Below are 17,255 nucleotides of genomic sequence, written 5' to 3'. Positions count from 1 at the left end.
AGCAATCCAAAGTGTTAAGCAGTGAGTTTTCCTAAGAGCCTCCAAGGCAGCCTCTGAGACCCGCTATTAAGCTCCTGCAAACGGGATTCTGTGTGTCTATAACGTTGGGCAACTCTGGCCACCTAACCCAGACACAGGTGGTGGGTAGCAAAACCCGGCAAAGGAGACTAGAGTGCGAGATAAGTGCTCCAAACTGGCTCAACCCACAGGCAACCACCTTGTTGCCGCATGGGTGCACAGGTCATGACCTGGGAGGACCACATCCACAGCTCACTCCACAGTTTGGTAGGCAGTACCCACCTCCTAGGGATAAGCAAATGTGTCATGGGAATAAAAGGGGTACCAGGAGACGTTCTAGAAAATCCAGAGGACTACTGGTGGGGTCCTTGATGCTATGCTGCGGTAGGTGCTGTCCCACGGGATTCGAGGCGGTGCCCTGGTGACAGTGAGGAAAAAACGCTGCTAAACATTTGCCTTCCTAAAAATCAGTCCTGGCAATCGCATCACTGAGGAGCACCCAGCTGGTGTTTATCCTAAGGGCAGCAAATGCAGTTATTTATCTCTCCATTGCTTGATATATTCTCTAAAGTAATGAATGGTCCATTAAACTAAGTTTGGGCATCTGTCTCCTCACAGCCACCTCCTCTCGGGCATCCTCAGCCAGGGAGGCCGGGCGTGGGCTGCAGCCTTCCAGCCTCCACCCCCCTCCCGCTGCCGCCTTCTTTTTCCCCTCCTCTCTCCCCCCTCCCCCTGGTTATTTGGGAGATTAGAGTTCATTAATTAAATCCTGTGCTTAGATCGAACTGTAACATTATTCCAATCACATTTATCTTGCAGGCGGCGGCGGAGATGGCAGCCTCGCTGGAAACGCGCGGGGGAGCCTGAGCCGGCGGTCGGAGACGCACAGCGCGCCGCGCTCCCGGCCCCGCCGCCGCCGCCGCCGCGCGCAGACCCTCCATCTTCCTGCTCGGCGCGGCCCGCTCGCCCGGCCCCGGGTCGCCGCGCCGCGCCCTCCGGCACTCCCGCCGGCCCAGTCCCGGCCTCCGCGGCTCTGCTGCCTGGGTCCCCTCCCCCGCCACACACGCTTACACGCGTCCGCGAGCACACACACGCGCGCGCACACACACTCACACACACGGACACGCCAGCGAGCTGCTGGCCGCTCAATGGACCGATTTCCCCGGTTCCCCTGATCCCACTCCAGCCCAGGATGAGAAATTGCAAAATGGCCCGGGTCGCCAGTGTGCTGGGGCTGGTCATGCTCAGCGTCGCCCTGCTGATTTTATCGCTCATCAGCTACGTGTCCCTGAAAAAGGAGAACATCTTCACCACTCCTAAGTACGCCAACCCGGGGGCGCCCCGAATGTACATGTTCCACGCGGGATTCCGGTGAGTGCGGGCCTCCGTGGAGCGCCCTCGGTCTCTGTCTGGTGTGTGCTGTGTCAGGGGACCGAAGAGGGGTGTTCGGGCTTCTCCGAGACACTTTGGGCGAGATGACTGCGTGGTCCTTCCGCTCGTGCCTCGAGGCTCCCTTCCTCCTCCCCTTTATTTTTTAACCCAGAGCCCCTAAAAGCCGTGGTCCGGATCGATGTGATTGCAATTCTCGTATTCTTCCTCAGCGTCCCTTCCCCCATTTCAAAAATGGGGGAGGGTTTAGGGAGAATAATGGAGAAGGGAGAGGCAACGGAAGGGGGGCCGCGGGCTGAGATGGACAGGCGAGAGTTGAGCGCCCTCCCCGCCCGCCCGCCCGCGGTCCGCAGCTCCGAGGCCGGCTCCGGGCGGTGCGAAGCGGTTAAAGGCGCAGGCGCCGACTCCCCCCTCCCCGCACCCTCCCCCCGCCCTCCGCCCATCAAAGGAAGCGCGGCCCGGCTCTGAGGCCCGGGGCGGTCTCGCCCGACCTCCCCCCTCCCCGCCGCCGTGCCCCTTGGCGGGGTTTCTGCAGTTGGCCTGGCCCAGCGGGCAGCGAGCCCCCGCGGGCTGCAAACCCTCGCCCGGATCGCAGGCTCCACGCGGCGCGGCCGCCGCCGGAAGCGCCCGGCGCAGCTCCGCCAGAGCCCCCGCCCGACCTGCGCCCGCGGAGCCCTCCCGGCGGGGCCTGGCGACCCCGGTCCCGGGCGGGCGGGCGGCCGTGCGCCCGCTGGAGAAGCCCCGCCTGCGGGCCCGCTGAGCTGGGGGCGGCCTCGGGGTCCCCGGGCGAGGGCTGGGGAGGGAAACCAAGTACGGGGTGGGTCAGGAAGAGGTTACGGCCGGGAACACCCAGCTCCCCCGGGCTCCGGTTTGCGGTGCCCTATTTGCAAAAATCGCTGCCTCGGGCGGCGCGGGCGGCGGGGTTGACGAGGGCCGCTGTCCGCGGTGCTGACTCCCGGTCCCGCCGCGCTCGGCCCTGCGCTCCGCCGCCGCCCTGCTCGCAGCGTGACGGCCATCTTATGGCCTGGCTCGCTCCGGGCAGGGTGGACAATGAGGATGAGTTTCACTAGTTTTCTTTCCTTCCCGCGGGAGTATATGTAAGAGCAGAGGGTGGAGAGATGAGAGGGCCTCCGGGGCCGGATGAGCCGGTGAGTGTCCCAACTGCCCATCACCCCGCGCCCCGCAGGGTGGACTTTAATGGCTACCTCGGCTTCCCCGAGCTGAGGCCCGCACGTTTGTCTGTACTCATGCTCCTCTCCAGGTCACAGTTTGCGCTGAAGTTTCTAGACCCGTCATTTGTGCCCATTACGAATTCTCTCACCCAGGAACTCCACGAGAAACCTTCTAAATGGACATTTAATCGGACAGCGTTTTTGCATCAAAGGTAGGATAGGAGGAGACTATCCAAAAGGTCTTTTGGAACTTGGGGGCTCAAAAATCAAAACAAACAAATCCAAAACAACAAAAACATACCCCTCCCCCTTGCATTTGCATTGTCTTCCTGGCCTAACTGCACAAGGCAGTGATTGGTATAACACTCTCAAATGTGTGTAGTGCCCTTTCGGAAGGGAAGTGTCAGGATGGTGAATCTGAATGGCAAAAAATACATACATTTCCCTACCTACCCTTAATGGAGCACCACCCCACAGTATATAGTTAATAAGCTTGACTAAGACTACCAAAGCTGCCAGTTTCTTTAAAAATGTTAATTGCAAAAAGACTACCCAATACACTTTCATTTTCTCACAAAAAAATAATAGAATTGTATTACTGAAACACAAAAAATATAATCTTTTTTTTTTATTTTTTTTTATATAATGTTTTTTTGTCTTTTTCATTTTTATCGGTACCAGGGATCGAACTCATGACTGCCTGCTTGCAAGGCAGGTGCTTATGCCACTGAGCTAAATCCCCAGCCCCAAAAAATATAATCTATCTCTGACAAATTATTAGTAAAGGTATGGGCTGAAGTATATGCAGGTATTTATGATTTTGTTTTGGCTTTGGCTGTTTTCATTAACATTTATCTTATTATAAAGCTATCGTATAACGTACATCATTCTTATGAGTTGTAACAGCCCTGTTTTATACATGAAGTTTTTCCTTTCATGTTTTATTTGGGAGAAAGATGAAATTTATTCAAATTTAATTACTCTCATAGGTGATTCTGATCTAGTTTTAGAATCACTGGTAAATTCTTCCTATTTCCTTCTTGGTGAGATTATTGTGCTGCAAGATGCAGTGTGAGCCATCTAGTGTATTCATTAGGCGTTTGAATACTTATTTTACAGACTACTCTATTTAAGGAGTTATATTTGGGGCATAGCATTTCTCTAATTGTTGCCCTTTTTAAAAAAATTGTAATGTACTGCCAGAATTAAAACAAACCCAGTGGATATCCATGGTGTCAGAAAAATATTGTCTATGTGAAATTTTGATGTACAGTAATATGCTTATCATTACAGTTTTTTAAACATTTGTTTATATTCGTGGAAATTGATTAATTCTAAACTCAAGTGCTTTTTGGGATTTTTTAATCCTTTATTAATTTTATAGACAACTCAGAACAATTTGAAGAATAGAACACATTATACCTTTCCCCATAACACATTTCTAGCTCAATAAAAGTATTGTTCCCACACTAGAGTGTGTGACCCTAATGACCAAGCCAATCAGAAGAACATTGCCTTCCTAAAATTTCCCTTTCAATGCATTTATTAGGCAATCTTCAATTAATTTTTGCCAGTATCATTTTAAATTTGTCTTTCATTCGCAACAGCTAGTCAGAACAATACTGATAACATTGGATCAGAGATGTTAGTTTATGTTGCTCTACACAGTATGTTGCATAATAAAATCAATTTTTGAAATGAAAGCCCCAACAAAGTTTTGATATGCAGATACTTCATTTTATTCCTGTTGTTTTTAGACAAGCAGCACAGGAGTTTCTCTTAGCACTGGAGAATCTACCAGCAAAGTAGCATGTTATTGGACTCTCAAATATTTTAAATAGCTGAGACTCTTAAGAGGAGACACTTAATTTTACTTAAAGCTCAATATGAAGCCAACATGTAGTTCTCTGTCTCACTCTTGTCTTGGCTATTCTGTGTTTTTAAAACCTAACACATGTTCAGGTTTACAATAGCTTTTTTCTAAGGATTAGCCCAGTAAATTATGTTTTTGTGTAATCTAGCACAAAAAATACCTTGTTTCATTATTCAAAGGATCTTAATATGATTATCATATCATTTCTATTAAATATTCAGATACATCCACTGCTATTCCCATTTTCATATTTTAATAATAGATAAGACTAGAATAACTCATATATATTTGGCTCTTATTTGGATACCAGTGATATTTGATATTCTTGAACACTACAGTCCAATAGCAAACAAGTAGTCCCTAGTTACGAACTCCAAGTCACCAGTGTTTGTGCACTAATATGAGCTCTTAGGGGCCTGTGTAAATTGTCTCCCTGAATTCTCTATCACAGTTTGGCATATGCCTCATCTTGGATTAAATACATCCCTCAAATACAGCAGAAAATCAAGAAATGGCTGCTAGATCTGTAAGTTGTGTTTGCAAGCAAGCCTCAAAGGATAGCATTCAGAGCTGAAAGATTAGAACTTGTCTGTATATTCGGAAGCAGTCTTTCCTTTAAAGACCACAGTTATGAATATATAATCTCTCCTGGATTCAATGTGCTTAAGATTCTTGTCTGAATGAAATGGCAGTGTAAGACATAAGATGGAAACTCGGTTCTTTTGAATGGAATGCATTTAATGAATTTCTTTTTATTTTAGGCAAGAAATTCTTCAGCATGTCGATGTAATAAAAAATTTTTCTTTGACCAAGAATAGTGTTCGGATCGGACAACTGATGCACTATGATTATTCCAGCCATAAATATGTTTTCTCTATTAGCAATAACTTCCGATCACTGCTTCCAGACGTGTCTCCCATCTTGAATAAGCATTACAATATCTGTGCTGTGGTTGGAAATAGTGGGATCCTGACAGGGAGCCAGTGCGGACAAGAAATAGATAAATCAGATTTTGTTTTTCGTTGTAATTTTGCCCCTACGGAGGCTTTCCAAAAAGATGTTGGAAGGAAAACCAACCTTACCACCTTCAATCCCAGCATTCTGGAAAAATATTACAACAATCTTTTGACTATTCAAGACCGTAATAATTTTTTCCTCAGTTTAAAAAAGCTTGATGGGGCCATTCTTTGGATCCCTGCATTTTTCTTCCACACTTCTGCAACTGTTACCAGAACGTTAGTTGACTTTTTTGTCGAACACAGAGGTCAGTTAAAAGTCCAGTTGGCTTGGCCTGGAAATATAATGCAACATGTCAACAGGTGTGTATATTTTATTGCATTTAACTCACATCCCACCAGATGGCAAATTATATTGTAGTCTTGAGGGTAGGGAACCACCAATTAAATCGTTGTTGTGATTAGCTTAGTATTTTAGAGCAAACTACTATCTTTTGTAATGAATGGATGAATCATCCTAATTTAAAAGTTTAACCTACCCTCCAGCAAGTAGCCAAGTACCAAATGGAAAGATTAGTGTTTCACAGGCTTCTGGACCCTCTAGCCCTTTTCCCACCCAGTCTTGGTGGTAAACTTTTTAAACAGTCATGGGAACCATCACAAATCAAGAAATTCCCTTTAAATATATAGCTATATCCTTATAATGCCAATGACCAAATTATACAAAACAGATTTTTTAAAGAAGATGCAATTGACTTAAAATTTGCCCTTTTATTTGATGTTTAGATGTTTTGTAGATATCACAGATTAACAAACCACCTAGATAAATCACAGACTGTAAAATGTGTTTATAATTTGATACTTGAGTGTAAAAACTTTGAAAAGCATTATATAGTGTCATTGTTACTCCCCATGACTTTGATACACTGAGGAGTGATGCCATATTTTCATCTAATCTCGTGATTTTCAGGTCTGACTGTACAAAAGAATCATTGAGGTTTGGGGATACTTAATAGTAGAGTGCCTGCCTAGCATACATGAAGACAGGAAGCCCTGGATTCAGTCCCCAGCACCAAAACATATAAAAATAAGTCACTTGGAGAGCTTTAAAAAATACTGGTGCCAAGAATCTACTTTAAGACAGTCTAATGTAATTTTTCTAGTAGGAAAAGAAGTAAGGACTAGGCATTTAGTGTTTTTGTGAACTCCCCAAATGATTCTAATGTGCATTCAAATTGAAAGGCACTAGCCATGGTATTTTATAAAGCAAAGTCAATTGTAGCATCTTTTTTTTTAATAAATCATATGACCAAACTACCTCAATTCTAAATTCCCCTATGTAAAAAACCCCAGTCCTAACAGAGAATTAGATGTTGTCATAATTTAGGGCAGCTTTTGGAAAACCTGGTAACCAGGGAAACCTAAATATTCTCATTTCAAAATAGTTTATTCCCATTCTTTGGTCACCTAAAGTCTTCTAAGTTTAACATCTGTTAGTTGACCTCTCTCTCATTAAAGGAGGTGTCATAGTCTAATAAGCTGGTTTGTCTCCACTATACAGGGTGATTCCTTTAATTTATAAATTAAAATTATTTTATTAAATTTATATTAAGAGGTAATGAAGTCAACCCAAAGTCTAGGGAGCAGGAGTCATTTATGTAGTCACTGCCCAAAGTGAACAGAACCAAAATTGGAACCCGGGTCTTCTGTCAACCTATCCGTTGACTTTGGGTCTCTTCACTTGCTCCCACATTGTTCAATTTCAGTAAACTTTTAGATTTCATTTGGAAGGGGAAGAGTCACTATGACTGTGCTGTGAGATGGATTTGTCAAAGTCATTGGAATAGTCTGAATCCAGACATGTCCGACCTTTTGACTTGCCAAGTACCACATTGAATAAAGAGGAATTGTTTTGAGCAACTTAAAAATATACAACATAGCTAATGTATACAATTCACAAAACTTCCTTTTTTTATATTTGCTGTTATACCTTAAAAACAAGAGTGAGAGGAAGCAAGCTGGAGGTTACAGGTTGGACAGACTCCAGACAAATCCACTTCTCATCCTAGTCCTGTTGACCTATCAGACTGAAACCTTCAACACTGGCCTCTGAATCCACATGTACTTATTGTTCCACAGGTACTGGAAAAACAAACATTTGTCACCCAAACGGCTAAGCACAGGTATTCTTATGTATACCCTTGCATCAGCAATATGTGAAGAGATCCACTTGTACGGATTTTGGCCTTTTGGATTTGACCCCAACACAAGGGAAGATCTTCCGTACCATTATTATGACAAAAAAGGAACCAAATTCACCACCAAGTGGCAGGAGTCCCACCAGCTGCCTGCTGAGTTTCAGCTGCTGTATCGAATGCATGGGGAAGGGCTCACTAAACTGACTCTGTCACACTGTGCCTAAGAACTCCACAAGAAAAGTGCCAAATGGTTGTCTAAAAAAGTGCCCCAAATCAAATTGAATAGTCTTCTGAATAGAACCCCAGAGACTGTCTTATAAGGCTTGTCTGCCATTTAAATGGAAAGATGTCTTCTTCTTTTGCACTGCTCTTTGAATGGTCTTAGCCGATTTCACAGGACAGATGCGCTGAAACCATGTGATTTAAACTTGATGGATGAAAGGAATGTTGCATTTGGAAGTATGCTGCTAACAAAATGGTTTGAAGTATTTCTGTGTTTGTATTTTAATAATAAACTGCTCCTGTGTCAATGAGGACAAGAGCTATAGTTTTCTACAGCTCTGTTTAAGTGCAGTCCTCAGAGACCTCTGGCCAATTAGGGCAGGATCTGTTTAGCCAGTGGGATCAGACTCTTCAGAATGGAAATAAAAAATTGGTTTTCACTCCTTTCTCTCTCTCTCTCTCTCTCTCTCTCTCTCTCTCTCTCTCTCTCTCCTTTCTGTCTCTCTTTCATGTCTCTTTCTCTCCCTGTCACCATGTTCCTTGCCCCATCACCATAGAGTTTAATAATTTGCTAGGAATCTTACAGAATTAGCTTTGCTTGTATGTGTTGCACCTGTATTTGATATGTACAAAGCTGTGGATCACTTTGATATTTCATGACAAACCGAGCAAATCATGATGAATCCCCACATGACGAATTTTATAAGAAAGCATCCTCTAAAGTCCTCATTTGTCCATATGGTCATTCAACAGCAAGATGGTCCCTCTGGAGTGAGTGGAATATAGTGTAGTGTGTCTTGCACTATCTGAAAGGAAACCTGTGGTGTGGGTGGCATTACATGTCCTGGCATGAGTATGATTAGGATAGACAGCAGCACTGTGGCCCCACCTGCAAAGGCCTTTCAGCCTGTCTCCGACAGTCCCAGGCCAAGCTCTAGGTTGGGCAACCTCTCAGAATACAGAGGCAGGGAGTCAGCTAAATAGCCTGGGGCACATACAGAAAAATAAAGAACGTTTAAAAGTAGTTATGGAATCCCATTCTACAGAGTTGTTACCTGTTCAGAGCCTTGGAGAACCAGCAGGGTTAGAGTTGGCCATGTACCCCCCCATGTGAATAATGCTGGGGTGAGATTGTCTCAGTATGGTGTCCCTCCACCACCAAGCTGGAACTGATTGTTCACTCTGAAACATTAGATATTTCCTGTCGCCACTGAAATCAGATCTCTATGCCTATAAATTAAACCTCTCCAGAGGGAAAAGCCATTGTAGAGTGGCAAGTCTTAGTACTGACTAACCCTTGGAGTTTGAGAGTATGTAGATCTGTCCTTTTCATTGTTTCAGTCTTAGAAGCAAAAAGCACTTCTCTCCTTAACTTTTTACTGAACCATACTTTGTTTTTCCAGTTCAGCCCAAAGTCTGGCCAAGTTGATGTTAAATTTTAATAAGAATTTCCTTTTTGTTTCCAAATGCCAGTCAAGCACATTTGTTTTATGTTTGAGTGGGATAGCTCGTTCTTTTCCAGAAATTTTATCTACACTGCTTGCAATGCAACAAATATGGTTAGAATTAATTGCTATTGCTCATTCATCAGCACATTACCTCTCTTTGGAAAGGTATAATCATGCCTAAAATTAAACCAAATACAATAAGCAAAGATAGTCATTGTCTGCCCTGTCCCAAAGCTGTATTCTTTTCAAGAAGAAAATCAGAACTCAGGTCAGCACCAGTGATGACACATCTTACAATGTCATGTGAATGTCAGTTATCCAAACAGATGGGAAAAAATAGGAATAGACATTTTAACATAGGAAAATTTTAAAACCCTCTAATTCTGAAATAACTATTAAAACAAGATAAGACATTTTAAAATTCAGTGGTACAATTTTATGGGAATTAAAACCGTATCATTTTTGTTCCTTCACTGTCACTTTAAAGAGCTTGAAAGAGGTCATTAATACTGCCTTACCATTCTCATTATCCTTGGTTAGAATCATTATGAGATTGGTAACTGACAACCTAAGAAGTCAGCTGTCCCTAAACACTTAGATCATTTGGTTATAGCCAAGTGATACTAATGCCAGTATTACCCAGGCCAGGTACTAACACTAAGGTTTTAGTTGTAATGTGCCCATTCATTTTTACTGGGTACAGATGAATAGACAGTTTGAACCAGCAGGTTAAAGGAGCAAAAATCCAGAATCCCTAAAACCAGTTTATTGTTTCAAAGTGGACCACTTAAATTTGAATCTCATCACAATGCCAAGGTTTTGTGTTTGTTTTTTGAGTTCAGAGAGAGAGTATTTTAAAATGTTAATGCACACTGGCTCCATCTTAAGCTAAGAGTGGGAGGGCTTTCCCATCCCAACCCCACCATCATCTTAGTTATAAATCTCAGTGGAACTCTGAATAGGGAGGAAATGGACTTTTCTCTAGAACTAGAAGGGTTTAGAGGTCAGCTCATCCTTGTAGGATTTCTTGGTGCTGATCCCAAAAGACCACCCTTTTCTTCGTTAAAACTTTCTCTGAGGAAAATTCCAGGCCCTCTTGAAATTCATTTATAACCTACATCCCTTTATTGCAAAATGTTTACATGTAATTTGTTAGTAAAGCATTTATCCCACTTTTCAGCACATAGTAAGTGCTCAACAGGGGCAGCTTTTACTGTTACATTATTTGCAGTGTTGGTTACAACCATATGGACAGTTCCAGTGTAGAAGAAAAGTAGCCACTAGCTAATCACACAAGATCCCTTTTTGTTGTTAAAGATTGGTTCAGAGATTAAAGCCATATGACCACCATAATGATCAAAAGATGGTGGCTCCCATGTTTCCCTATCAGAAAGCAGTGGTGTCAGTAACCAGAGATTGCTGACTCCCCCGTCTCCCAGGCTTGTATGGTCAAGAGCAGTGAATTGGGCAGAGAGAGCATCTCACATGTGATTGAAGCACAGATGCACACCCTTGGTTTTGCACTGTCCTTACTTTTCTGGTTTTAGGCTAAATATATTCTTTTGTCAGAAACTTTTCTCTTTTTAAATACTTCTAGAAGAGCCCAGCAACAATAATAAATTTTTACCATGAATCCCCCCAAGGCTGTCTGCACATGACACCCACATGAATGACCAGTTAAGTTGCAGAGGAAGGAAAAAAAAAGTCCACAAACATTCGGCAGCCTGCTTAATACTCGACCCTCAGTTTTTACCAGCTGTTCTGTGTCATGTACAGACGTAGATCCTGGGGAGACAGGATTAAAGGTTTTCTCAAGATTTCCTCCTCTCTTGCCTATAATTGATGATTAAAACATATGTGGTTCCTCCACCTTGTGTCTGTGTCTTAGATGTCCATTGTAAAAGTGTGTTTAGTAGTAAGTAGTGTGTACCCAACAGTGCCGTGACCTTGATGTCAGGCATCTGACCATGGGGCTACCAACAAGGACAGCCCCCAGGAAGAGCTCTCCCTCCCAGTCTTCTTGTCCGCAGGTCACCAATTAGCTATAAATGTGAGTGCCAAGACAAACCCATCTTGGTGGGGAAGTTGAGGCCTGAAAGAACATTTCTTCTAAATTTGGGCAAGGCACTGTGTTAGACACTCTCAGGAAATACCATATTGTTGGCCTAAGGCCCATGGAAGAAGGAAATTGTCAAGTGCTAGGACACTGGAAAAGGAAGAGGCTGAGTTTTTCCAGTACTAATTATTGACTTTTCACATGAGAAAATGGACCTACAAAAAGGAAGAGTAATTTGCCCGTTGCAGGGTAATTGCTGGAGAAATTATGACTCTTCATCTTGGCTGGATCAGTGTCAAATGAAAGGCAAGAGATTTTGGTCTCAGGTCCTTGGGGCATAAAAAGAAGGCCTGTGAAGGACAAAAAGGGAAAAAAGAAAAATATTTCTCAGCACAAAACAAGGAGATGTTTGCCTAGCAGCCCACTGGTAATGGTCCACATTTTCCAGAAAAATGAAAAGAAAAACCCTCTTATTAAACCACCATTTAGCAAGAAGTGGTTTAGTAAGAGGGTTTTTTTTAATTTGATAAATCAATTTAGTTATTGATGGTTCACAGTTGACAACTGAAATCTTATCCAATAATCTATATTAAACTGTTTTGGTAATATGCATGCATAATTTATAAGTTAAAGACTGAAAATATTTATGTACTTTTCCTTATGTATAATTTTCAGCAGGGGTTCCTTGAGTTGAGAAATTCTTTCCATAGTATGCCGAATTTTAATGGTACATTTAGATTACTACATTTAGTTCAACATGCTAAGAAGATGTACAAATTATAATAACTTTGGTGGGTCTCCCTTCAAAATGGAAAACTGAACAATTTCATGTATATTTCTAGATCTGAAGTTGTGTGTGTGTGTGTGTGTGTGTGTGTGGTGTGTAATGAGCATGCCAGGCATAGGTTTCTGTGTAGCTTCTACTCCTGCCTGAATGTATACAGTGAAAGCTTTGCTTAGGAACAGAGTTGGGGCTGTGTATGTGGTTGAAGAGTCCCAATGAAACACCACAGCACCTGGGGATCTGGGCACTTTACCTGGATGTTTGACCTGTCTGCATTCTGTGGCCCAGTAAATCAAAGCTACAGAGAAGTTGATACCAAAAGCCAAAATAGCTAAGTATGTCTTCCTCACATTCTGACTGCTTTGCCACCTACATAAAACATTTTAAATAGGAAACACTTTAGAATGTTGTATTATGCGGTGTTTCTGAACATTTATTTTTATTGTGATGACTTACCAAAAATAGGTATTTGAATAGATGTTTTATCTTCTATGAAGCTCATTCTCTTGTTATTGATTGCAGTGGAATTGCAGTGAAAATCCTGTGGCGGAATAACTGACTCCATTTAAGTCTATAGTTAGGTTCTGGGTTAGGACTTGACTCATTCACCAACAAGAAAAAGGAAATTAGGAACTCTTCAAAATGCAATTCCTGCTCCTCTTTCCAAACATTTAACTTAAAATGTATCAGGATAAACCTAACTTACAAAGACTCACAGATGATTCCAATGTTGCCAAGCCATTGGAAACCAATAATATTAATACTAGTTAATATTAATAATATTAATTAATAATGCACCATTCTGACCAAAGTAGCTGAATACATATCACTCCTCATGTAATTAATATAAAAAGTTCCTTAAAATTATCAAAATATATGGCAAGACTCACACAGTCTTAATGACTCAAACATTCAACTCTTGGCTAGGTTGACCCGTGGTTAGTGAACAGTAATTAGTCTAGCCAGAATGATTGTAAGCTTGAGGACAAAGTTAGGAGCATGGCTTTAATGTGTATAACTCCAAGATCAATGCTTTGTTTCACTGTCTATATTTCAAATAAAGGAACCAATCATAGAACATTCATTTTTATAAATGGATTGACTGAGAAAAGTTAGAAAAGTTAAATGATTTATTCAAACTTGATTTGGGAGTTATTCCCAGAGCCTAAAATATTCCTCAAGGAGTCTGATTTCTCATTTTCAGATTCAAGCCCCAAATAGAGGTCTCCAACTAAAGTGAAACCAATCAAAAAAGAAAATTCAAAGGGCTAAAATCCCCACATCAACCCAACATACGTGAAGTGCTCAGTTGCTACTAACTGCCTCCCACCGGCTTCTGTTGGAGAAGGTACTGCCAGCTGATGAAATTTTGGTCAGGCTTTTTTCTATATCTGGGCACATACAAAGCCTTTACTCTTCAGAGGAACCAAATGACTCCTTTGATTTCCCTTTTGGGTGAGTCAGAAGCAGTTGTAGCTCCTTGGTATACTGGCACTGAAGAACTAGCACTTACCAATTTCTGTGGTGTAAATACTCTCATCATAGCCAATTTCAAACTACTGACTTAATTTCAATCAGATGACAATACAACAATATTTACAAGAGCCAGTACAGGCTGGCTTCAAAATGAGCTGCCTTCAGCACAGCACTGCCTGAACAATCTCCGAGTCAGTGAGTAGCAAATAGAACAGGCTAGCAGTGGCTTTGGAGGGCCACCCAAATGCCCCTTTCTCACAGGGGAGCATTTTCCACCTTGGACAGTTCAACTAATTTTTAGTAAAAGACTATTATTTGGGCTGAGGATGTACCTCAAGTGGTTGAGCACTTACCTAAACAGGCATGGAGCTCTGAGTTCAATCCTCAGCACCACACAAAAATTCACATAGATATAGATGGATAGATAGATAGATGGATAGCTAGATAGGTAGATGGATAGCTAGATCGATAGCTGTATAGATAGATAGATAGATAGATAGATAGATAGATAGATAGATAGACAGACAGACAGACTGGTTTTAGGTTAAGGTCCTAAAGGGTTCAAAATGTACCCTAGCCATCTGCTATTAGCAACTTCTCAAAAGGTTCCTCAGCATCTTAGATTAACAGTAGTGTTTTTTCTAACTTCAGAGTGACTTTCCAAGTACATTTATTCTCTAATCTAACAGCAAGTTGGAATGGTGTTTAGCTAATTTATTTTTCCAGTACCAAGGAAAGAACCCAAGACCTTTGCACTGAGCCGCATCCCTATCCCAAAACTATTAAATTGTCCACTTGGTTGTCTTTCTTCTGACAAAATGTAAAATTCAGAGGCATCCATAAAATAGGCTAAAAACAGCACAGGGTAAAAACAAGACACTGACCTATCTTAGCTGGTCCCGTGTGCCTGCAGAGGCTCTGTTAATTGTCTGTACCCCACCAAGGGACACTCAGCTGAGGATCTTGACTGAAATCTGAATATGCACAGCAGTTTATTCCCTTAGAACATCATCAATGATAAAAATATACCACGGACTAGGAACACCTCTGGGTGGATTGGAGTGGCTGAGTGGGCACACTGTGTAGAGCAAGGTGACAGGTAATGCTTTGTGCTTAGCTAAGCTTGTGTGAAGCTAGAAAAGTATAGATGGTATTTCTAATATAAAGCTAGAAAAGAACTCCACCCACAATCATGTGGCCACTGCACTGAGCAGGAGAGCAGCTGTCCTCCCTTGCCCCCTGGTCATGAGTGGACCTCTACTGAATGTTTAGAATTCATATGCCCTTGCAATCCACAGAACGTGCTTACAAATTAAGTTTTTCTGATGGAAATCATTCGGAAATGGGTGTAATTAAATCTTGTAGAAAACAATGCTGGGGGAAATTATTTAATTCTTCAGACGTAGTGAATGCCCATAAGTGTTTGTTGTGCATATAGTGAACCAAATTTAGATCATGAAGGAACAACTCTACTTTCCTTACTGTAGTAAAACACCCTTCAGGTTTTATAAGGCATTTCTACACTATAAATGTTTAAAATTCAAATTGGAAATTTTTATACAGTATTAAAGTTAAATGGCTCTGTTTTCTGTTCTTCTTAATGATCATTGAAATTAGCTTCTTTTTCTACACTGTGCAAGCACATTCTGTTTTAAATGAATCAAGTATGTGTTTGAATGTTTTTCTGTGTTCCCAAAAAGTTTTGTGTAGCTTGGGCACAAAGTACACTTTCCTCTGGCTCTTTCTGATGCCAGAGAGGTTAAGTCCATAGCTACAAGCACTTGACAGGTAGGCAACATCTTATTATGAACAAATTTCCAGCAAAACCAGCTGTGAGGAATGAGCCATGATCAGAATATTTTTTGCTGGGAAGATAGAGATGAAAAATTGTTAGACAATGAGAAAGAGATTTGGTCAAAACATAGAGGTGAAATGAACTTATTGCAACACTTTCAAAATAGAGGGTGAAGTTTCCCTTGATATACAGGATCTAGACCTTTTTTTTTTTATCTAGACCATTTTGTAAAAATTAGAGTAGCAGCACTCTACACTAGAGCTGCTGTTTAAACATATCTGATTCTGCAGGATCAGATCTTCAGAAAGGCAGCCTTACAGCAGGACCCCTAAGAAGGATTTGTGATGGTCTGGGACTCCATCACCAAGCATCAGTAACTAGCACTGAAATTCTCCGAGGACACAGGACAGACACACCGAAGGATCACAGCACAGGATTATCATTCACTTGCCTGGGACATTCACCTAAGCCCATATCAGAACTTCATTATCTCATATGTCAGGTCTAGATTTTAGATGAACATCCCCCATGTGGTGACCAGGTTTAGGAGGTCAGCAGGACATCTCTGCTCAATTAGAATTACAATATGTCTCCCCACCACTGATTCTGTATCACAATATCCTGTTTCTGTTCTTTAGGTAAGAAGTTGACATTCCATTATGAAAGCATAAATTAGACAAAAGAATATTTGTGATATTTTCTCTCATTTTAAGTTCTATGAGATATACTATTTCATTTTCACATCATGTTAAAGACTATTAGTGAAGAATAAAGAGCAAAGCTCTATGTGGAATAAATGAAACCAAAAGGTCAAAAGGTAGGAGGACAGTGAATGTGAGTAATTAAAGAAATGAGCAAGAAGCATGTGTCAGGGAAAATAAATGACTCTGATGTTATTACCATGGCACCCTCCCTCCAGACTTGACGCATTTATTTTAGAAAAAGCATCTATGGTGAGAGACTTACAATGAAGACTTTGCCCCTTCCCAATTGCATCAGAAGTTTCTTTGCCCTTTGGAAGAAGCTGTGACTCTTACAATTAGACTCACCTGTCTTGTGAGAGGTGGCATCACCTGCCCTTGGAAACTCAAGTTGCTGCTAAGGGGTGAGGACCACAGACACGTGGAAGAAGCCAGCCTTGCTGGACTGAGGATCATGTAAATATCTTCTACCTTCTTGATGAACAAGGATGATCATCTTTCACAGAGGTAATTTGCGTGTATATTGTGGCTGTAGTTTGTGAAGAAACTGCAATGGTTTGCTTCGACAGCTCCCCAAATGTACCTGTTAAATGTGATGTGCCTGCCTCATTGCCTCATGTGCCAAACACAATAATGAATGCATTGTTTTTAAATAAATTGTTTTATTGTGAATTGGAAAACACTAGTGGCTGTCTCTGTCCCATTTGGAAGACCCCCACATGCACAGATTTTCATTCTCTCTCTCTCTCTCTTTCTCTCTCTCTCTCTCTCTCTCTCTCTCTCTCTCTCTCTCTCTCCAGTGAAGAGACTGAGTGCATCCTCCTTTTTTAATTCTCTGGTGTGAAGCCATCTCCTGGAAGTACAGAGAAGGTTGAGTCTGGCTGTCTGGAGCCATGAACTAATAGTGAATGCCAGAAGCACCCCATACATACTTCTTCATAGAGCTTTTAAATGCAAATCATGCAACAGCACTTATCATGAATAATAGTAATAACACATCATTCTTCACTGTCACTTTTACTTAATCAAGAACTAAGTGAAGGAGACATCCGGAGGGACATAGATCATGCTGCACAGCCAGTGATGGTCAAAGTGGAAACGCAGCCTAGCTCCCCATCCTGTACTTTTGTACCTTGCAGCCTCTTATTAGGTCACCTCTTCAAAGAG

General features: G+C 42.0%; 1 protein-coding gene across 2 annotated transcripts; it reads left to right on the top strand.

The window, feature by feature from the left end:
• The first annotated feature begins 830 nt into the window (after positions 1-830).
• St8sia3 (ST8 alpha-N-acetyl-neuraminide alpha-2,8-sialyltransferase 3) lies at positions 831-16,768 on the top strand. 2 transcript variants are annotated; one of them, XM_063231570.1, is made up of 4 exons: positions 831-1,389; positions 2,669-2,791; positions 5,214-5,771; positions 7,548-16,768. In XM_063231570.1, exons 1-4 carry the CDS (start codon positions 1,211-1,213, stop codon positions 7,828-7,830), a joined length of 1,143 nt encoding a protein of 380 aa, XP_063087640.1. In that variant the 5' UTR covers positions 831-1,210; the 3' UTR covers positions 7,831-16,768. The 2 variants fall into 2 exon arrangements, with proteins under 2 accessions (XP_063087640.1, XP_005005588.1); XM_005005531.4 differs by lacking the exon at positions 831-1,389 and adding an exon at positions 1,823-2,555.
• The last annotated feature ends 487 nt before the right edge of the window (positions 16,769-17,255 follow it).

The sequence above is a fragment of the Cavia porcellus genome, unplaced genomic scaffold, assembly GCF_034190915.1.
Source record: "Cavia porcellus strain 051 isolate PalLab524CR breed Dunkin Hartley unplaced genomic scaffold, mCavPor4.1 scaffold_20, whole genome shotgun sequence".
Taxonomy (NCBI): Eukaryota; Metazoa; Chordata; class Mammalia; order Rodentia; family Caviidae; genus Cavia; species Cavia porcellus.
The sequence above is the reverse complement of the archived record's forward strand: the minus strand, read 5'-3'. Positions and strand labels throughout refer to the sequence as shown.

What these genes read in the sequence shown, in the direction of transcription:
- St8sia3 (XM_063231570.1), top strand. Translation starts at nt 1,211, where the DNA reads ATGAGAAATTGCAAAATGGCCCGGGTCGCCAGTGTGCTGGGGCTGGTC. An exon ending in ACAGCGTTTTTGCATCAAAG is followed by an intron (nt 2,792 to 5,213) that starts GTAGGATAGGAG and finishes TTTTTATTTTAG; the next exon opens with GCAAGAAATTCTTCAGCATG. An exon ending in ATAATGCAACATGTCAACAG is followed by an intron (nt 5,772 to 7,547) that starts GTGTGTATATTT and finishes ATTGTTCCACAG; the next exon opens with GTACTGGAAAAACAAACATT.